The 23,385-nt window shown below is 35.9% G+C and overlaps 1 protein-coding gene across 1 annotated transcript in view; it reads left to right on the top strand.

The window, feature by feature from the left end:
• SEPTIN7 (septin 7) overlaps nt 1-23,385 on the top strand; it is a 65,840-nt gene that overhangs the window by 8,164 nt on the left and 34,291 nt on the right. The window contains exons 3-4 of the mRNA XM_030857544.2: nt 10,728-10,834; nt 22,469-22,569. Coding sequence (XP_030713404.1) covers nt 10,728-10,834; nt 22,469-22,569 — 208 coding nt within the window. The remainder of the gene's footprint in view (nt 1-10,727; nt 10,835-22,468; nt 22,570-23,385) is intronic.

Here is a 23,385-nt window from a genome sequence, read left to right as displayed (position 1 = left end):
AAGTATACCTATATATTTGTGTATACTGAGTTTTGATGAAAAATGTGTGTTTGGGGTTTTTTTGTTTGTTTGCTTTTAACTGTAAACTGTGGTAAAGTAAGTTGGAAAGCCACTACCCAGTGGGAGAGTCCAGTAGAGAATATCAAGAGAATTCGTTTAGAAGCAGATTTACATGAAGAGCAGAATTGAGGACTAGGAGTTAGAACACTGCTGTTCTGGTATCTCTAAGGACTATTCCAGTTCTAATGTTCTGAAACTCTACATAATTTAGCAGGATGATGTAGAACACATTGTATGTGTTCATTACACAGTTTGTGTAATGAAATGGGTTTTCCCAAGCTGCTAATGATAGAACTGCAGAGGAGCGTCTGTGGTTAAGTGTTTATGTGCAATATACAAAGGAAAAATCCTCAAGATTTAAGCTGCCTATGAATTTTCTACTTAACTAATACAGTAATACAGTATTATTTATATCAGTTGCTATAACTATATATGGTCAAGGAAAAATAATTTACCAAAGAATTATATGGTATAATGTCTCAGTGTGTTTCATGTGTCAGATATTAATAAATATTTCAAGGGGTTGGTGGAAATGATCGAAGGCTGTAGAATTGAGGAGGTGCTGGGTAAAACAAAGATAAGCAAAAAAAAAAAAAAGATAAGCAGTTTCTTTAATTGTAGGACTTCTCAGAGCCCTTATAATCCCAAAGACCTAAAGGAACGTGACTTTATTATAAATAGTGATCTAACTTTTTTCAAAACCTTATGAACAAACATTTCATGACTGTTTCATTCTTAGGCTTGAAGTGTAATACTCTTGAATGATGATGGCATGGGTTTCATGGGCTAGACTTCAAAGATAAAGAGGAAATGGGTTATTTTAACCTGCTGATAATGTTAAACTACAGGTATAATATTAGACTCTAGTTAATTACTCTTATTTTATAATTTTCATAAAGTATTTAACATCTTAAATTGTGTTAACAATATTTTGTTTTAATGAGGACAGAAAAAAATTTAATTCCAGTTATTTCCTTTTTAAAGTCTGTAAAATAAGGGAATGATAATGACTTTGTTGCAGAACGTTTATAGTGCATTTCAAAGTAAAATAAATGTGTCATTAATTTGGATCATTTAACAGATCTTAAAATATTATGTTAATTATAAAGAAATAGAAAATGTTACAGATAGGTATTCTGTTTATATTTATTGAATAATTTTGTTTTCTTAAGCTAGGATGTGTGATTCTGAATTTTGTTATTCTTAAATAATAATGATAAATAACTTGATTGAGGTTGTTTCCACAGATTCTTTAAGTAGAGTTGGAGTTGATGGGATTAATTTAACTCTCAGTTATTTTGCATTAGCAACGCTATTGCTTTCCCTTTACTAAAGCCAATGAGCAAGAATCTATTGTAGTTATGTCACCTTGAGAGTATTAGGACAAAGCTACTATATTTTGTATTATGATTATAGGGTGTCTGACATTTTGGTTTGGAAGTAAATATCACTCTACTAAAGATAGGTAGGAATTAATAATTTAATGTCCAAACTCAGGCATAACTTCCCTGCAGTCAACATTTCTTTTTTTTTTAAATTAATTAATTTATTCATTTATTTTTGGCTGTGCTGGGTCTTCATTTCTGTGTGAGGGCTTTCTCTAGTTGCGGCAAGCGGGGGCCACTCTTCATCGCGGTGCGCGGGCCTCTCACTATCACGGCCTCTCTTGTTGTGAAGCACAGGCTCCAGATGCGCAGGCTCAGTAGTTGTGGCTCACGGGCCTAGTTGCTCTGTGGTATGTGGGATCTTCCCAGACCAGGGCTCGAACACGTGTCCCCTGCATTGGCAGGCAGATTCTCAACTACTGCGCCACCAGGGAAGCCTCAACATTTCTTTTTATTTATTTTGAGGCTAGTACCTGTTAGAATCATTATGTTGTCAACCTTACCCTTCTGCTCTGTTCTCAAATGTCTCACATGTTTATTCCCCCCCAAAAAGAAAAGTTTATAAATATAAACATTTTTATTTTCTAAAAGATGTAAATTCTAAAGACATTTAGTAAGGTGAAGTCCCTTTTTCTCCCTCCTTCAGTTCCAGTCCCTTCTCTAGTGACAAGCATTATTAAGCTGTTAAAAGTTTTCTGGCATTTTTCTATAATTTTATATACACTAGTCATTCCCATGTAGATTTCTTTTTTATATAAATGGTACTGTGCTGTAAATACTACTCTGTGAATGTTTTTTTCCCTATCATTTAATATATTATACTTTTATTCATGTCTGTACATAAAGTAACTCATTCTTCAGAGTATGGGGTATTCAATACTGTGTGATTATCATGATTTATACAGTCTACTGTTGATGGACAATTAAACAATGCTTAATTTCCTTGAATTTTTAGGCACACGTATAAAAGCTTGTATAATGTACATTTCTAAAAGTAAAATTGCTGGGTCAAAAGGCATGTGCATTTAAGTTGTGATAGACTGCCTAATTGTTCCTCAGAAAAGCGATAGCATAGCACAGAAACAGAAACATAGATCAATAGAACAAGATAGAAACCCCAGAGATAAACCCACGTACCTATGGTCAACTGATCTATGACAGAGGAGGCAAAGATATACAGTGGGGCAAAGACAGTCTCTTCAATAAGTGGAGCTGGAAAAACTGGACAGCTACATGTAAAAGAATGAAATTAGAACACTCCCTAACACCATACACAAAAATAAACTCAAAATGGATTCAAGACCTAAATGTAAGACTGGGCACTATAAAACTCTTACAGGAAAACATAGAAAGAACACTCTTTGACATAAATCACAGCAAGATCTTTTTTGATCCACCTCCTAGAGTAATGGAAATAAAAACAAAAATAAATAAATGGGACCTAATGAAACTTCAAAGCTTTTGCACAGCAAAGGAAACCATAAACAAGATGAAAAGACAACCCTCAGAATGGGAGAAAATATTTGCAAACAAATCAACGGACAAAGGATTAATCTCCAAAATATAGAAACAATTCATGCAGCTCAATATTAAAGAAACAACCCAATCCAAAAATGGGCAGAAGACCTAAATAGACATTTCTCCAAAGAAGACATACAGATGGCCAAGAAGCACATGAAAAGCTGCTCAACATCACTAATTATCAGAGAAATGCAAATCAAAACTACAATGAGGTATTACCTCACACCAGTTAGAATGGACATCATCAGAAAATCTACAAACAACAAATGCTGGAGAGGGTGTGGAGAAAAGGGAACCCTCTTGCACTGTTGGTGGGAATGTAAATTGATATAGCCACTATGGACAACAGTATGGAGGTTCCTTAAAAAACTAAAAATAGAATTACTATATGATCCAGCAATCCCACTATTGGGCATATACCCAGAGAAAACCATAATTCAAAAAGACACATGCACCCCAATGTTCATTGCAGCACTGTTTACAATAGCCAGGTCATGGAAGCAACCTAAATGCCCATCGACAAATGAATGGATAAAGAAGTTGTGGTACATATATACAATGGAATATTACTCAGCCATAAAAAGCCATAAAAATTGAGTCATTTGTTGAGACGTGGATGGATCTAGAGACTGTCATACAGAGTGAAGTAAGTCAGAAAGAGAAAAACAAATATTGTATATTAACGCATATATGTGGAACCTAGAAAAATGGTACAGATGAATCGGTTTGCAGGGCAGAAACAGAGACACAGATGTAGAGAACAAACGTATGGACACCAAGGGGGGAAAACTGCAGTGGGGTGGGGATAGTGGTGTGCTGAATTGGGCGATTGGGATTGACATGTATACACTGATGTGTATAAAATTGATGACTAATAAGAACCTGCAGTATAGAAAAACAAACAAACAAAAAAACCCACAACTAATTACTAAACTTTTTTTGGGTTATTTGTATGGAAATATGTTAACATAAATGTTTCAGACATTACATGAAATTTCTAAAAATCTTATATGTTCTGGTATAATGTTACAAGTCATAATTCTAGTTATTGCTCTACAAGTTAAAGGCTCAATCCTATAAGACTGCCCCCTTCCCCCAGTTGCCACTTCAGACACCAGTCACAAGTCCAGGTCTTTCTGACCCACCAGCTGTAAAATTGGAGCTTCCAATGACCCTTTCCTTGAGTTTCCATACCAGGGAAGAGCTAAATCGGATTCCTTGTTGGATCTGTTTCTTTGAGTTTAACCTTTGCTTTTTGTTGCTTTTGTTATTATAATCATACATAATGACCTGCCTCGGGACCCTGACCCGCTGTCTGAATGTTAAACCAAAGTGCCTTTATTCAGGGAAACATCCTGACCCTTCTACCTATGAATTGCTGCAGAAAAGAAGAAATTAACACATCTGCTCCTGGAGGCTGGCCATTCTAGGAGATATATGCAAGGCTTATGGCCTTTTTACTTTACTTCCTCACCTCCTTCCCCTCTCTGTTCTATAAAAGGAGCTGGCATTCAGACCAAACTAATGTGGATTTTTGGGGACCCTTGCCCACCATCTTCTTGGTCTGCCGGCTTTTCGAATAAAGTCATTACTCCTTGCCTCAAAAAAAAAAAAAGAAAAGCGATACTGGTTTACAGTTCCAAGAGCCACTCTGAAGGTTGATCTATTTTCTTTAGGCTTAATTAGGCACAGGTTTTTCTCTGAACACCAGTTTAGTCATATATCTTAGATTTTTGTTTATATTACTCATTTTGTTTGTATTTGAGTAGTTTTTCAGATAAGAGTTGAGGGGAGATACTGTTTTATGTCTAAGTGGGCAAATGGGATGTGTTATTTTGTTGTTAATTTATAATTTCACTGCTTGTAGTCAGAGAATATGATCTGTAGATTTCTGTGTTTTTCAGTACTGATTGATTTTCTTTATAGGCAAAACATGATCTGATTATGTAAGTGCTCCATAGGTATTTGAAAAATATGTTTTTTCTCTGGGTAGGAATTGTTGTATTTTTTTGAAAATCAGCCATATTAATTATTTAGATCATTTCCATTTTTTAATCACTTTATCAGTATCTGAGAGGCCTGTTTGCCTTTCACTGTATATGTTCTCTTAATTCCTCATTGTTTCTAAGTTTTTGTCTTATGGAATTTGTCCTTTTCATTTATGTTATCCAGTTTATTGACATACAGTTATTAATAGTACTCTCTTATAATTTTTTTTATTTCTGTAAAATTGGGAGTAATATCCACACTTTCTGATTTTAGTAATTTGAATCTTCTCTTTCTTTTATTCTCAATCAGTCTAGCTAAAAGAGTTGTTAATTTTGTTGATCTATTCCAAAAGCTAACTTTTGGTTTGGTTGATTTTTCTCTGTTGTTTTCTGTTTTCCATTTTATTTATCTCCTAACTTTAATATTTCCTTTCTTTTGCTGGTTTTGGGTTTAGTTCTTTATTTTTTAGTTCCTTATGTCGTAAAGTTAGATTGTTGATTTCAGATCCTCATTTTTATGTATGTGTTTACAGTTACAAATTTTTCTATTAGAAACGACTTTTCCGTATCTCATAAGCTTTGGTATGTTGTGTTTTCATTTTCTTTTTTTTTCATGGTATTTTCTAATTTACCTTGGGATTTCTTATTTGACCTGTTAGCTGTTTGAGTGTATTGTTTAATTTCCTTATATGTGTTAATTTTTTCATTTTCTTTCTGTTATTGATCTCCAGTCTCATTTCGTTGTGATAGGAAAAGATGATTGAAATCTTTTAAAGTTTATGGGTTTCCCTGGTGGCGCAGTGGTTGAGAGTTCGCCTGCCGATGCAGGGGACACGGGTTCGTGCCCCAGTCCGGGAAGATCCCACATGCTGCAGAGCGGCTAGGCCTGTGAGCCATGGCCGCTGAGCCTGCGCATCCGGAGCCTGTGCTCCGCAACGGGAGAGGCCACAACAGTGAGAGGCCCGCGTACTGCAAAAAAAAAAAAAAAGAAAAAGTTTATCAAGTCGTACTTGGTTTTATGGTCAGTCTTGAAAAATACTCCCTGTGCACATGAGAAAAATGTGTATTTTGGTGTTGTTGAATGGAGTATTTTGTCTATGTTTATTAGGTCCAGTTGGTTTATAGTGTTGTTCAAGTCCTCTGTTTTCTAATTTATCTTCCGTCTGTTTCTTCTATCCATTATTTAAAGTGGAGTATTGAATTCTCCAGTTATTATTGTAAAACTGTCTATTTTCCCCTTCAAAATTTTGTCAGTGTTTCCTTTATATATTTTGGGGCTCTGATGTTTGGTGTATATATGTTTATAATTCTGTAATAATATCCACTTCATGAATTGACCTTTTTTAATAATAAATCCTAATTTGCATCTTGTATCAATTTTTTACTTAAGTCTCTTTTGTCTGATACAAGTATAGCCATCTCACCTCTTCTGATTACTGCTTACATGGAATATCTTTTTTATCCTTTTACTTTCAACTTGTGTGTGTCCTTAGATCTAAAGTCTTTAGATCTTACAGATAGTATACAGTTGGATCGGGGTTTTTTTAGCCATTCTGGCCATCTGTGCCTTTGATTAAGACATTTAATCCATGTACATGTAAAGTAATTACTGGTAACAGATTACTTAGTTTTGTCATTTTGTTGTTTTCTGTATGTCTTACAGCTTTTGAATATATCATTTTCTCCTTTACTGCCTTCTTTTGTGTTTAGTTGATGTTTTGTAGCATCACGTTTTGATTCCCTTTCTCATTTCCTTATTTGTATATTCTGTAGATGCTTTCTTTGTAGTTATCATAGAGATTATATATAAAATCTTAAATTATAATAACCTAACTTGAATTTATACCAATTTAATTTTAATTATATATACAAACTACTCATATACAGCCCCCACATACTTTTTTTTATTATTGATGTCTCAAATTGTATCTTTGAACATTGTGTACTCAATAACACAGACTTCTAATTATTTCTTATTCATTCGTCTTTCAAGTCTTACAGAAAATGTAAAGTGGAGTTAGAAACCAAAATTACAATAATACCAGTTTTTATATTTGTCCATGTATTTACCTTTACTGGGGATCTTTATGTGGCTTTGAGTTATTGTCCAGGGTTCGTTCATTTCAACTGAAATGTGGAGGATGTGTAGTGATAATGAATTCCCTCAGTTTTTGTTTATCTGGAAATATCTTAATTTCTACCTCAACTTTTCAGCACAATTTTGCCAGATATAGAATTCTCATTTGACAGTTTTATCATCACATTGTCTTCTGGTCTCCAGAGTTGCTGCTGAGAAATCAGCTGCTAATCTTATTGAAGATACCTTCTATGTGATGTGTTGCTTCTCTCTTGCCACTTTCAAGTTTCTCTTTTTGTCTTTGTTTTTTATCAGTTTGATCACGATGTGTCTCAGTGCGGGTTCCTGGGTTTATCCTACTAGTTCAGTGAGATTCTTGGATTTGTAGATTCATGTCTGTCATCAAATTGGGGAAAAATTTGGTCATTTTCTTTTCCTTCAAATAATCTATTTGACCCTTTCCCTTTTTCCTTCTAAAGCTCTCATACTGTATATAATAGTTCAATAAATGGTGTCCCACATAGATCCCTTAGGCTGTGTTTTTCTTCATTCTTTTTTCTCCTTAGACTCAATAATTTTAATTGTCCTGTCTTCCAAGTTTGCTGATTCTTTTTTAGACATGCTCAATTGCTTTTGAACCTCTCTAGTGAATTTTTTCAATTGTGTGTTTCAGCTCCAGAATTTTTGTTTTGTTTTGGTTTGGTTTGGTTTTTTTACACAATTTCTATTTCTTTGTTAAATTCTGGTTTTGTTCTTACGTCGTTTTCCTGATTTCCATTAATTGTTCATTGTTTTCTTTAGCTCTTTGGACATATTTAAGACAGCTATTTTGTTTATTATTATTTTTTTTTGCTATTTAAATTTATTTACTTATTTATTTGGCTGCACCAGGTCTTTAGTTGTGGTATGTGGGCTCTTAGTTGCGGCATGCGGGATCTAGTTCCCTGACCAGGGATTGAATCCGGGCCGCCTGCATTGGGAGCGCAGAGTCTTAACCGCTGGACCACCAGGGAAGTCCCTAAATTTATTTATTTTAAAAAAATTTTTATTGGAGTATAGTTAATTTACAATGTTGTGTTAGTTTCAGATGTACAGCAAAGTGAATCAGTTATACATATATCCACTCTTTTTTAGATTCTTTTCCCATATAGGCCATTACAGAGTATTAAGTAAAGTTCCCTGAGCTATATAGTAGGTCCTTATTAGTTATGTATTTTATATATAGTAGTGTATATATGTAAATCCCAGTCTTCTGATTTATCCCCCTGACCCCCATAACCATAAGTTTGTTTTCTACTTTGTTTCTACAAAACTCTTATCTCTGTTTTGTAAATAAATTCATTTGTACCCCCCTGTTTTTTAGATTCCACATATAAGAGATATGATGTTTATCTTTCTCTAAAACAGCTATTTTAAAGTCCTCATCTAGCAAGTCCACTATCTGTGCTGCTTCAGGGATGGTTTCTGGGATTTTGTTTTGTTCCTTTTTATGGGCTGTGTTTTCTGTTTCTTTGAATGCTTTGTGATTTGTTGTTGTTGAAAAATATGCATTTGAAAAAACTCACCCTGCCCTGTCTTTGCAGACTTGGTCATATGTCAGGGCAGATGTCTGATGATTAGCTGGGCATGCTCTGAGCCTAGAGATCCAGCCTAAAGTGAAAGTTTAATGCCTTTTCACAACTTTTCTGAGCATGTTTATTGCTTGAGCCTGTATGTGGCTTTCTCAGTTTCCCCTGCATACATGGTTTCTTTTGAATGTCTTAATTCTCCAAGGAGTTTTACCTCAGCGTCTCCTCAAGGCCTTAGGTGGTCTGTTGTGTCTCTCCACCCATAATTTTTTGCTCCAGGCATCTGTAGTTCTCCTGCACTTTAACCAGTGATGCCCAGTGCTTCTCCAACCTGAAATCCCAGTTAGGCAACACTAGTCCTTCTGATAGCCCCAAAGAGGTTAGAATGTTTTATCTGAGTAAAGTCTGCTCTGTTCCTTCTTGTTTGAGGGAATGACGCTGAAAACTCAGCCTCTGTGCACTGGTGCCAAATCGAATCTTGGAGACAGAGTTTCGGGTGAAGTAGAAAGTAATAGCTTTATTGCTTTGCCAAGCAAAGGGGGACACAGCGGGCTTGTGCCTCGAGAACTGTGTGTCCCAACCCAGGAGGATTTGGTGAGGAGTTTTATAGCAATGGTTCAAGGGCAGGGTTGCTTCTAAATGAAAATATTGTAGATACTTCTGATTATCCCCAAGTACTTGGGTTTTATTCTAGTCTTTCCTCCTTTATTCAGGGTTTAAGAGTTTAGAAAGAAGCAGGTATGGGGAACCTATAACTTATTTTCCCATGACTTAGAAATTACTACGTCTAGAAAAAAGGATATTCTCCCTCATTCAGAGGGAGTAAGCCCAGACCACTACAATGGTTCTTACCTTTCTTTCTTTCTTTTTTTTTAAAATTTATTTATTTATTTTTGGCTGCTTTGGGTCTTCGTTGCTGCACACGGGCTTTCTCTAGTTGCAGCGGGCAGGGGCTACTCTTCATTGCAGAGCACGGGCTCTAGGCACACGGGCTTCAGTAGTTGTGGCGCATGGGCTCAGTAGTTGTGGCTCACAGGCTCTAGAGCACAGGTTCAGTAGTTGTGGCACACGGGCTTAGTTGCTCCGCAGCATGTGGGATCTTCCCGGGCTAGGGAATCGAACCTGTGCCCCCTGCATTGGCAGGCGGATTCTTAACCACTGTGCCACCAAGGAAGTCACCCGGTTCTTACCTTTCTTGAGAGCCAATATCAAAAGAACTCAACCTATAAATAGAAATAGTAAGGTTAATATTGTGCTATTAGTTATTTAGGCTAAAGATGCCTATTAAACTCACTGAACTATTAACAATAACTAGATTCTTTAACCTGGTGCCATATTAATTGATAATTATTATATGACTTTTAATCTATTTTAACTTTGTATATCCTGAAGCTGTTTATATTTTAGTAAAAAATATCTGTACATTTGGTATGGTGTACTAGACTTGACAAGAAGGGTCAGAGAAGAGTATATGAATCTTAGTGGAAATCGTGTCTTACCTCTCTCCTTTCCTACTTCAGGCAGGAGCATTTTTATAAAAAGTAATTACCCATGATTTTTTGGAGTCTGGTTTATAGAGAAGTACCCTTTATACTTAAGCTGATTGGTATATGGGTAAATTGGAAGTATTTTTTTGTGGTTCACTTTTGTACTAAGATGCATTGTGATTAATTTTTCTTCTTTTTATCAGCAGATTTCTACTTTTTATAGCTGCATGATTTGTTTCCTTGGTCATTCATTGTAATAAACGTTTATACTTTTATTTTTTATTTCACTGAAGCAGCAATATATAATCCAACTGGGATGTTTTCCTTCATGACTAACTTTCATCTTTAGGAATACATTACTGTTAAAAATGGTGACTACAGATACATTACTTTTAGCGAACACAGATGGTAGAATTATAAAGGTAAAAATCCTTGGAAACATATGTCTAATTTGATAGATAAGAAAATGAAGGCAAAGAATTTATTCTAATAGAGAGTCTTTATAGTATAATTTCTAATGTCACTTCCTTGTCCCACTAAGAAGTACTTGCATAAAAGCAAGTTTGATTATAGCATTGGTTGAATATTTAAGCTTGATAAGGTAGCTGAGTTTAACAGATTTCCACCTCTATTTCTTTTAGGTGAATCTGGACTGGGAAAGTCAACATTAATCAACTCATTATTCCTCACAGATTTGTATTCCCCAGAGTATCCAGGTCCTTCCCATAGAATAAAAAAGACTGTACAGGTATGTATATTGTTAACTGATGATAAGGTGGGGTAATGTTAACAGATACAAAACACATTCTATAACTTATATTGTATTTCCATAGAGGTAGATTTCAAGTTTGACCTTAGCCAATGTAAAGTGGTAAACATGGTTGCTGATAAAAAAGAGAGATTGATTTATTGAGAGAAGTGCAGGTAATTAGAGGAATTTTCTTGATTAGAACCTTATAAGTTTGTCTTGAGGACCCTCCTAGAGAGTATACTGGGATGTAGTAACAGCTGGAGTTATGCTGCATTATGGTAGCTACTTGCTATATGTAGTAGCTATTTAAGTTTGCATGAGTTAAAAGTCAATAAAACTAAAAATTCACTTTCTCAGTTGTACCAGTCACATTTCAAATGCTCAGTAGTCATATGTGGCAAGTGGCTGCCATTTGGGGCAGCACAGATATGTTTCCACCATTGCAGAAAATTCTTTTGGACAGCATAGAGAAAACATGACTCGTGTGGAAGCCATTATTATTTAAATACAGTGTTCTGTATTAGTGAGTGGCATGATACCACATGATAGTTGAATGGCAATAGCAATTTGTTAAGGCTTACAAGCTATGTGTGGTCTAATTTAGTACTTCTCGATCTTTAATGTATATTCAGATCACCTGGGGAGCTTGTTAAATTCAGTTCCTGTTCTAGTAGGTCTGAGGTGGGCTGAGATTCAGTATTTCTAACAAAATCCAAGGTGATGCTCATGTTGCTGGCCCATATAGTGAAGTGCTAGACTCTCTAGCTCTGCATTGTCCAGTACAGTAGCTGGTAGCCACATGTGGCTGTTGAGCTCTTAAAATGTGGGTAGTCCAAATTGAGATGTTATACAAGTATAAAATACACTCCAGATTTTGAAGACTTAGTTTGTAAAAAAGAATATTTCATTAAAAATTTTTATATTGATTACATTTTGCAGTAATGATAATTGGTTATATTGGGCTGAATAAAAATACATTAATTTCACCTGTTACTTTCTGAAGTGGCTACTGAAAATTTTAAAATTATGTGGCTCACGTTACATTTTTGTTGGGCAGCACCGCTCTAAACTATTGATTGAAAAAATGTTGATGGATTGATGCAGCACAGAAGCAGAAGAGAAGTGGAGTAAACAGTTCTGGCAGGAGCATGTTTTATTGAGGCAGTGACTCGAGCTGGATATTTTATTTCTCCTTTTTAAAGTTTTCTCTGTTTTAGGAATTAAAAAAAAATGTTTTTAATTTATTTTATTTATTTACTTTTGGCTGCGTTGGGTCTTCGTTGCTGCGCATGGTCTTTCTCTAGTTGCGGCTCATGGGCCCTAGAGCACACTCTCAGTAGTTGTGGTGCGCAGGCTTAGTTGCTCCGTGGCATGTGGGATCTTCCCGGACCAGGGCTCGAACCCATGTCCCCTGCATTGGCAGGTGGATTCTTAACCACTGTGCCACCAGGGATGCCCAGGAATTTTTAAAATATCCTTCATGGAGCTTGAGATTTCAAATTACCTGCAAATATGTGTTCTGTTGATAAAAACTTGATACTGTACTGCATTGCTTATTTTGTGATGTAGTGAACATTTTAACCCTAAGCAGGAAGATATACTTTTAGCTTTCTTAATTTAAGTATTTAAATCCAGGATTAGTAACTAGGTATGTAGAAATGTTAAGGGAACCCCACAGTGTAGATTCCTAAATTCAGGTATATTTACTGTAAAATATCTGTTAAATATTGATGGTCATGTATCTGCCAGTGGTGTTCTTGGTGATTAGTGCTGGTGAGGAAATTTTCTGAGTCCTCTTTGTAGTTTTAGCACATAGCATAATGCCAGGTCTAGATTAATAATAAAACAACAGTCACTAACATCTTCCAGGTACTATTCCAAACACTTTAGATGCATTTACTTATTTAATTCTTTCAGTAACTTTATGAGGTAAGTGGTATTCTTTTCCCCATTTTACAGATGTGGAAATTGAGGCACAGAGATGGTGATATGCCAAGATCATGTAGTTAGAGTACCAGAACTAGGATACAAATCTAAGCACTCTGGTTTAGTCTGTAGTGTATCAACTGTACTATCTCTATACTGTAGATATTTAATAAGTGTTAGTTTAACAGATTAACCATTTCTTAATAAGTGGATTAGCTTTTCTTTTTAATAATGTTTGGTCCAACAAGTTGTCAGTTTTCTTTGATTTATATTGCCTTTTCCTTTAAAAACCTTACATATGGAGATAGTTTTCCCGGTTAGGCAATTTAGACAAAATGAAGACAAAATGATTTGATCAGTGAAGTCATCACTTCATAGTTATGTAATATGTGAAAGTTTAGTTTAAAAAAAAAAAACCCAGAAAATTAGGTCATAAGGCTGATCTGTCTGATGCTGGCTAGTAAGGAATACTTAAGAGAAGTGGTTTTTTGTTTGTTTGTTTTATTTTTAAAATATCAAATGGTGCGTACGTAATGTTTGCTGTTGCTTATTAGATTTGAATTTTTAAACTGGACTCTGGAGGGTATTGACTGACTGTAGGACTAGGCTTGAAATTCCAGTAAACTGCTTGGTGGATGATGGAAGCCAATTAACTCATAAAAGTTTTGTACCTTACCATGTTTTATTTTGCTTTGTTTAATAAAGGACAATATTTCTAGTTCTCTTGATTCACCCAATGCAGTGATTTTTGCTAGTGTCTGAACAGGTGAAAGTATTGGCACATGCAGTCTAAGGAATTCATCACATAGAAATCTAGTTTAACATGCTCTGCAACAAAAGTATTTGCTCAAACAATGAGAGATTGTTTTACTCCCCCTCCCCCCAACCTAGTTCTTACACTTGTCCACTTTTGGCTTATTCTGCTCTGACCAAACCAACCTCCTTGCTGTTCTTTGAACAGGCTATTCCTACTTCCACCGCAGGGGCCTTCCACTTCTGTTTCTCGCTTGCTTCATAATTTTCATCAGTTCTCTGCTTAAAAGTTGCTTTCTTAAGGAGCCCTTTCCTGACCACCCTATAAACTCCTTCTAATTCCCACCCCAGGCTCCAAATGTGTAAGCTCTACAAGGGTAGGAACTTCACTTTATTCACTGCTGCAAGCTAAGTTCCTAGAACTGCATCTGTTACACGTTAGCATCCCATGTTTGTTGAATGACTGAACAAACAAGTTTTAAAAATTTATAAGACTTAGTGTTTAGTTGGACTAAACACTATAGTGATAGTGTTTATAAAACGCTATCATAGATTAAGTGGAATAATTTTAAATTTGAGAGTCTTTTGAAATTTTAAATTTGATTATCTTTTTTGAAGTTTTGATTATTTTTATTTTGTCTTGAGCAGAATTTTTTTAATCTAATTTTTTTTTTTTTTTTTTTTTTTTTTTTGGCTGTACGCGGGCCTCTCACTGTTGTGGCCTCTCCCGTTGCGGAGCACCAGCTCCGGACGCGCAGGCTCAGCAGCCATGGCTCACGGGCCCAGCCGTTCCATGGCATGTGGGATCCTCCTGGACCGGGGCATGAACCCATGTCCCCTGCATCGGCAGGCGGACTCTCAACCACTGTGCTACCAGGGAAGCCCTTAATTTTTAAGTTGATGTTTAATTTGTGTACTAAAAGGGCACAAATTTAAGCATAGAACTTGATGAGTTTTTATATTTGTATTCATATATCCAGTTAACCACAGCCAGATTAAGATATAGTATGTTTCTAGGACCCTGGAAGGCTTCCTTATGCCTCCTCTCACTCAGTATTATACCCACCCCCAAATTAAACACCTTTCTGACTTCTATCTCCATAGATTAATCTTGTCTGTTCTTGAACTTCGTTTAGGTATATTCCTGTCTGATTTCTTTCACTGAAGATTATGTCTGTGGTATTTATTCATGTTGTGTACCTGTAGTTCTTTTCATTGTTGCATAATATTCCACTGCATGAATATATCACAGTGTATCCCCTCTGTTGTAGATAAGCATTTGGGCTTTCACTTTTTGACTAACATAAATATTCTTGTATATATCTTTTGGTGGACATAAGTACTCATTTCTGTTGTGCATGTGTGTGTGCATTAAAGACATTTCATCATTTCATTTTATTTTCTTTGATTTCTTATGAGATTGAACGTGTCTTTTATACTCATTAATTGTTCAGATTTCATTGAGTGCTTTGACAATCTTAATATTTCCTATCTTTTCCTTCTTAATTTGGAGAAGTGTCTTATCTAGGTAATAGTCCCTTACATTTCAGTCATTGCAGATAATTTCTCCCAGGCTGCCATCTGTTAAAGGTGGTGGGAGAGGCTCTCAGTTTGTCAGAATTCTATTTACATTGGTCTGTCTCCAAAATAATCCTGTCTAAACTCACTTTGCCTTCCTTTTTAAGATAACATTAAGTGTCCTCTTCTATTGTGAATATCTTCCTAGCTCTCCCTGTTTTGAAAACAAAGGAGTAATTAGGACTAAGGGTATCTCTAGTAAGATTTTTAAGACAAAGGCTTGTGTACTACTGTTAAATCTCCCCCCTTTACCAAAAGTGAGACATTAACAGTTGAGATCTGGGTTGATTCTGATTAGAATCCCAGAGAAGTCCTCTTTCCTGACTGTACCATGGAGGTATTCCTTGATATACTGGAAACAAGATGAAGATCATCTGAACTCTTTTCTTCACTTACCCAGGAGAGAACATGACATGTTCCTAGTCATTCAGTGTAGTTAGAGAATAGAATGTAGTTTTTTTTTAGTTGACTGACTTTTCACCAAGCTTGATAATCTAGCAGATGATCTGCTCTTAGAAGCTCTTAAATTCTTTTAGTGAAGAGTGATCCAGAAGTATTACATCTCAGCCCAGGCATATTAGACCAGGAAAAACATACAATCCTGAGTTTCAGAAGGGAAATATCTGCACTTTCCCTGACCTGAAGCCTTTCTGGAACACTTTCAACTGTCAAAAAGAAGAAGAGAAGAAACATTCTGTGATGTGGCAAGTAGGGAGTGAAATTTTAATAAAGACCACAATTTCATAATCTCTTCCCTAAGCATTATTTATTTACAAGAGGCTTATATCCTAAAGAAGAAATTCCTTCACATTCACAGTCTTGGAAGGAAGGAGAAACCGTCTACTCTGAGCAGAGAAATGATTCTGAGTTTCCAGTATATTAGTGGTTCTGATTTGAGTGAACTTTCAGTAATAGATAGAAGTCTTCTGAGATTAATTCCCAACCTCCTATCTTTGGCCTTAGGTACCTGAGCTGTGCAGTTCCAAATGTGAGCTGACATTCTAGTCCTGTTGTTCTTTATACCAGTGGTTCTCAAAGTTCAGTGTGTATCACAATCACTTGGAAGCCTTGCTCAAACAGATTGTTGAGTCCCCCTCCCCAGAGTTTTCTGTTTAGTCGGTTTGAGACAGGGCCCAAAGAATTTGCATTTCCAATAAGTTCCCAAACTATGCAGCTGCCAGTCTGGGTACTATACTTTGTGGACCACTCCTCTGTAGTGTTTCTGGACTGCTGCAGACTGGTTTCATCCTATCTCTGTGGGAAGAAAGTAAGAGAGAGAATTGTTTTTCCTTAGTTCTTTCAGAATATTTCAAATTGAATGAAATGGCACTATGTTACTTTCACTTTCATTCATATATATTTTTTTTCCCAATAGACTGATTAAAATAAAGTGATAGAAAAAATTGAACACTTGAGCTCTACTTCAGATTCCAATCTCAAATATAGGTGCTCAGATTAACAAAAATTTTAAGAAAAATATTACATACAATGTTGTATATATGGTAGCAAATTTTATAATTTTGTTATATTTGAAAATATATCTTATTTCATGTCAGCAAAAGGTTGCCAACTGTCTCCTAGGGAAAGACTGTCCTTTATTCTGAGACTAAATCCATTTCAGTTTCTTTTGTGAAATGACAGTGCTAGTTTTTTTTTTTTCAAGTTCTTTGTTGGTAGCCTTATGTTGGTCCCCTTTAAAACTTATTTTGTTGGTCTGTGAAGTCCAATAAATCACTATTTTAGATTAAATGGGTACAAAAATTTTGGAGGTGAGAAGAAGTGAAAACAGTGAATCCTATCCCTAAGATAACATCTTATGACTCCTTGAAACATTTTTACAGAGTCCAATTAGGAAACTCTCCTGTTGATGTTGGTCCAGTTTTGATAGTTTTTTGAACCAGTCATACACAGAACAGATGACTGAATGCTTGTCTTTTACCAGGTTTGAGGGCTATAAGGATGATGGACACAGAGTTCTCAAGGATGTCACAGTCATATGAAGGATATAGCAAACAATTATGATTTAGTGAGAAAGGTGCTGCTATAGGGTGGTATAGGTGACCTTGGCAAAGTATATTTTAGTGAAATAGTAGGAGTAGAGGGGAAGATGACAGTGGATTGAGAAGTGATTTGTGAGGCAGTGAAGATGGGGGTAGAGCTATGAAGGAAGGGATGAGAGGGAATACCTAGAGGTTGAGTGTAGGGGACAGAGACAGTGGTTTGGAGAATGTTTGTATCCTATGGGGAATCATTCCGTAAGAGATAAGAGATTGAAGTTACAGGGGAAATAGTCTAAATAGTTGTCAAAATGACTCTAAAATGGAAATTGGTCAAATCCCCAGCATAGATTGAGAAATTAGCCTTAGGAGAAAAAGGGATCTATTCCACTGAACAGGAGGGAAGATTCAGTGTTGCTTCAAACAAGTTGGGAATGCTGTTGGGGACCCTCCTACACTGTTGGTGGGAATGTGAATTGGTGAAGCCACTATGGAGAACAGTATAGAGGTTCCTTAAAAAGCTAAAAATAGAGGTACCATATGACCCAGCAATCCCACTCCTGGGCATATATCTGGAGGAACTCTAATTCAAAAAGATGCATGCACCCCAGTGTTCACAGCAGCACTAAGACATGGAAGTAACCTAAATGTCTACTGACAGATGAATGGATAAAGAAGATGTGGTGTGTATACACACACACACACACACACACACACACACACACACAGTGGAATATTGCTCAGCCATAAAAAAGAATGAAATAATGCCATTGCAGCAACATGGACGGACCTAGAGATTATTATACGAAGTGAAGTAAGTCAGAAAGAGAAAGACAAATACCATATGATATCACTTATGTGGAATCTAAAAAAATGATACAAATGAATTTGTTTACAAAACAGAAGCAGACTCACAGACTTAGAAAACAAACTTATAGTTACCAAGGGGGAAGGGGGGGGATTAATTAGGAATTTGGGATTAACATATACACACCACTATACATAGATAAACAACAGAGACCTACTGTATAGCACAGGGAACTATATTCAATATCTTGTACTAACCTATAATGGAAAAGAATCTGAATATATATATACACACACACACACACATATACATACGTACATACTTTGCTATACACCTGAAACAATGTAAATCAACTATACTTCAATTTTTAAAGATTAAATAATAAATAGCAACAACGAATTGGGGGTGCTCTCCTCTTCCAGCGGAGATCAAGTGCTTTGCTGAGCATGGTGGCAGAGATTGTAAGGTAGAGCTTGGGAAGAGCCATACTGGGAGGGACATGAGTTGAAGGAGCAAATAAAAGCCATACTGTGAGAGGCATGAGATGAAGGAACAAGTAAAAGGATCATCATATGGCATGGAAATTCCTGTCGAAGTTTATGAATTTTATGGAAAGGTATCTGAGCTGGAAAGGAAAAGAAAGGATTTGGGAGGGGAGGTTGCTAATAGAAAATGAAAGGGACAAGGGAATTAAGATCTCAGTGTAAGGAGACAAGGGAATGAGGTGTAGTGGTTCAGAGAGTGGAAGGCAGAATTAGAATCTTCAGATCAAGTTTCTTTTCAGCTAGTTCTGGGTCTTGATGAGAGGGAAGTAGTCTTTAAGCATAACTATTCTGTTGGTCATTGCATCTTTAAGTTTCTTGTTGAACATAAGTGTTTAAGATGATGTTTATCTTTTGAGTTATTAAATAATCAAAATAGATTCTGTGTTTGAGCTAAGTGGAATATCACAGGCTGTTCAAGTATCTACTATTCAAGTCTCTGCAGAGTTTTGGCTATAATGCCACCTCCTGAGCAAGTATAGTTGGAGGTAAACTCCTGACAGAAAATTTTAACCCTCTCCTCAAATTTTAATATAGTTAATTAAGTAACACTTTTTATTTATCTTTAAAAAATGACTCAAACATTAAGTTAGAAAAGTGTAGTGTATTTAATAGTCTTTCAACAATGGAAGAACTGAAGCCGTATAAACAGTGAAAGTTTGACTTTTTCTTTCTCTCAGCTTGAAAAACTGAAAATACTAGAAGAAAGTGTGGGTTTCTGGAATCTAGGAATCCAAAAGAGCCCTTAATTTATTAATTATACATAGACAATAAAATAGGCTTTAGTTTTATTTTTCAGAGAGAAACTCAGTTGAAAGTGCCCTTGATTCATTCTTTTGGAACTCTGATGCCATAAAATATGCTGATGTGACCTGCTTAAGTAAAGTGCATGGGAAAGTGGCCATTTGGAATAGATTTCTTAAGAAAAGTTTGAAATTCCTGGACTTGAACTAATTTGTTTTCCATGGATCCCATGAGGATACTTGCAAAACCAGATGATAGGATACAGTTGGATCCTATGAATGGCACTAGTTTACAGTTATGTTTTCTGGATTTCTTCCATATGTTGCCGGCGTCTTTGTATTTGACCATGTATGGATACACAGAATTTCATAGGCCAAAGAAGAAAAGAAGCTTTATAAACAGACTCGTTAAAGCATATAAAATACAGATATTCATTTTTCTTGTCATTTCAATAAACAGTTAAGTTGTTCAACTAATTTTTTTTAAACAAGGAAACAAAAATCTTAAAATTTAAGCTGTTATGGTGTGTGATTAGTATACAATCTAGTACTGAAGGTAGAAATGGGTTTTGTTTGGTAATAAGGGAACCAGAAATGGTTTGGAGTAAAATCAGGAGATGATTCATGTAGAACAGTTACATTTTGCATCAGTTCTAATATACAGTACTGTGTCATGTAGAAGAATTGTTAGGTGAAGAACTGGTATGATTACTTTGGATATTTCTGCTTCAATGACAGTTACCATAAATGAATAACCTGGTTTTTTTTGTTTATTTGGTTTTTTTTTTTGTGGTACGTGGGCCTCTCACTGTTGAGGCCTCTCCTGTTGCGGAGCACAGGCTCTGGACGCGCAGGCTTAGCGGCCATGGCTCACAGACCTAGCCGCTCTGCGGCATGTGGGATCTTCCCGGACCAGGGCACGAACCCGTGTCCCCTGCATTGGCAGGTGGACTCTGAACCACTGAGCCACCAGGGAAGCCCCCTTTTTTTTTTTTAAATGGAGATATAATTGACATATAACCAGATTGTCATTTTTAACTATAGAGGACCACCAGATATATAGAATGTGAACTTCCTAAGCCACATGAAGTAATATCACTTAATTTTTTTTAGTTTTGATAATCTGCCCTAATGAGTCTGATTATTTCTGCAGTTATTTGGTTTCCCTCATGTTATTACAGTAAGCTGATATTAGACAAACGGTATTATCTCAGCTATGTGGTGTGAAACAGTGGTCTCCCAAGCAGTGTTGCAACCATTGTTGATATTGAATATGACCAGAAAATATTAGAACCCTTATTTATTTATTTTATTATTTTTTTTTTTTTTTTTGCTGTACGTGGGCCTCTCACTGTTGTGGCTTCTCCCATTGCGGAGCACAGGCTCCGGACGCGCAGGCTCAGCGGCCATGGCTCACGGGCCCAGCCGCTCCACGGCATTTGGGATCTTCCCAGACTGGGGCACGAACCCGTGTCCCCTGCATCAGCAGGTGGACTCTCAACCACTGCACTACCAGGGAAGCCCAGAACCCTTATTTATTGATGTTTACTTTTTTAATTTATGAGAAATTGACACTAATATTCAATGTTCAGATTGCCAGTTGTGTATGTTTGGTAGGTAAATAAACATATTTGGGATGTTTAAAATTTTCACTGATAGTTTACACTAGGATCAAAGCAGTCTGAAGACCATTGGTCTAAAAGATAAGAGCTTTGTCCCTTATTTGTCTAAAAGATTGGAAGCCTCGCCAAATCTCAGGCAGTATTTTCAGTTTCAGCAAGTTTCTTTTTTGATAATACTCTTTTAACAAAATAATTTTTGATTTCTATCAGCCTTCACTGTCCAATTCAGTAGTCACTAAACCACATGAAGTTATTTGAATTTAAGTTAATTCAAGTTAAATAAAATTAAACATTCAGCTCCCCAGTTGCTCTAGTCACATTTCAAGGGGTAAGTAGCCACATGGACAAGCAGCTACCATATTGGATAGTGTAGACAAAGAACGTTTCCATCATTTCAGAAAGTTCTATTGGACAATGCTGCTATATACTTTCTTGCTCAGCAGTCTTAGTCTCAACTCCTCATCCATCAGCTAACATCTGTAAGAAAATGTCAAAGGGAAATGGAAAGACATCATCATTTCTGTAATCTCTAAAGGTGAACCAAACTTTTTCTACCCAGAAATTAGCCGCTCTTCCTTTCCAAACACTGTTAACCAACATAAATAGTTGAAGTTGCTTTTCATGTGATTACCTTTCCCTCTTAGGTCTAATAGTACTTATTGGTACAATAATTTGTACCATCTTATGGCTTGTAGCACTCAAAGTTTGAGTATAATTCTTGCCTTTTAAGTTAGCCTATCAGCATAATTGAAACCTCTAGTTTTAATAAACACTTGATATAAATTGAATGAAAGCCTATCTTTATCTAGGAGAATGATTCCCCTTTTCTGTTTGAATCAGTGTTTGCTTTATGTAGCAGCGGGGTATGCCCAAGATGAATGATTTTTACATTCTAAAACAGAGTTTGGGGTTACAAAAATATCTTAGACTGTAGGAGGAAATGTTGTTACTGTTTTTAAGTCCAGTACCTTTTCTCAAATAGAAGGTTTTTACAAATTCTAAAGAGAACTGAAGATTTTAATCAGAGTTAGTAGGGTTTTACCCTACCAGAATACATTGTTTTTCAATGCCTTGACCTTTGCTGATTGCTTTGGCCTGAATGTACAGTAACACGTTTGAGAAGAGAATTGTATCTTAGCCATAATGTAAACACAGTGTAAATAATTACAGCCATGCTGAGAAAGATTTGCAAATGGTAATAAGTTCACTTGAGTAATTGGTTTGGACTGAACTAGATGGAGATAGTCCAGGAAAACGTTTACTGCAAATGGTAAATTAAATGTATTTGTCTGATTAATTACATTTGATCTCTATGAATTACTTAATCATTCAAGCACATTGTTTATTTGTATTATTAGATGTGCATTTAGGTTACATAAGTATTGTATGGCTTTAGTAATTAATATTATTTTATCAGTTCCTGTTTTCCTTCTCTGTACCAACAGTGAGCCGTAAACGCACTATTTACATATGTGCTTTTCTTTTAAATAACCAAGACTTCTAACAGTAATTGATTCTAAAGAAAGTGTGTGAGTGAGTAGATTTAGTTTGCAAAAAGCTTCCCATTTGGTTTTGATTAACACTCATCTCCCTACCTCTTATGTTGTAGGAAACCAAGGATATAATGTATGGTATTAATATCTGTACCAATGACTTTTACAGGTGGAACAATCCAAAGTTTTAATCAAAGAAGGTGGTGTTCAGTTGCTGCTCACAATAGTTGATACCCCAGGATTTGGAGATGCAGTGGATAATAGTAATTGGTAAGAAGGGTTTGTCACTGCTGCTTTCCACTGCATTTGGGGATGGGGGTGGTTAGACTTTTTTACCTTAACATTTTAAAGCTTCTCATCTTAGCGAAGGTCACTGAACTTTATGTAACATGGCTTGGGTTCATATATCAACTTTGCCACTTGTCATGTTGCTTAACTTCTTTGAACTGATTTCCTCTTCTATAAAATGAAGATAACACCTTTCATAGAAGTATTTTGAAGACAGATTCTAAAACATAGATAAAAGAATTCTCATTATTATAAGAAACTTGCAACTTTTCATTCTTTACTATAATTTTATCCATTTTCTATCACATCCTAATTTAAACCTTCAGTTTTTCCATAAGTTGTAAGTGAATAAAACACCCATGGCTTTCTAATTGGAAACAATATCTTAGTAGCTTATAAAAAATATTTTAATTTTTCTTTGAGTTCCACACTGTTTTTTTGTTTTGTTTTTATTTATTTGGCTGCGTTGGGTCTTTGTTGTGGCATGCGGGATCTTCGTTGGGGCACGTAGGCTTCTCTCTAGTTGCGGCAAGTAGGCTCTAGAGTGCGCAGGCTTAGTTGCCCCACGGCATGTGGGATCTTAGTTCCCCAACCAGGAATCGAACCTACTTCCCCTGCATTGGAAGGCGGATTCTTAACCACTGGACCACCAGGGAAGTCCCAAGTTCCACATTGTTTTTTGAAATAAATTTCTGTCAACTTTTGAAACACCTAAGTAACCGTTCATTATGAGGTTTCTGTATTGTTTAATCTTTTCATTTGAAATATAAAACTCTTTGAATATAATTTTTCATATTG

This window comes from Globicephala melas, chromosome 9, assembly GCF_963455315.2.
Source record: "Globicephala melas chromosome 9, mGloMel1.2, whole genome shotgun sequence".
NCBI classification, from domain to species: Eukaryota; Metazoa; Chordata; class Mammalia; order Artiodactyla; family Delphinidae; genus Globicephala; species Globicephala melas.
Note: the sequence above shows the minus strand (reverse complement) of the source record. Positions and strands in the feature narration are given on the sequence as shown.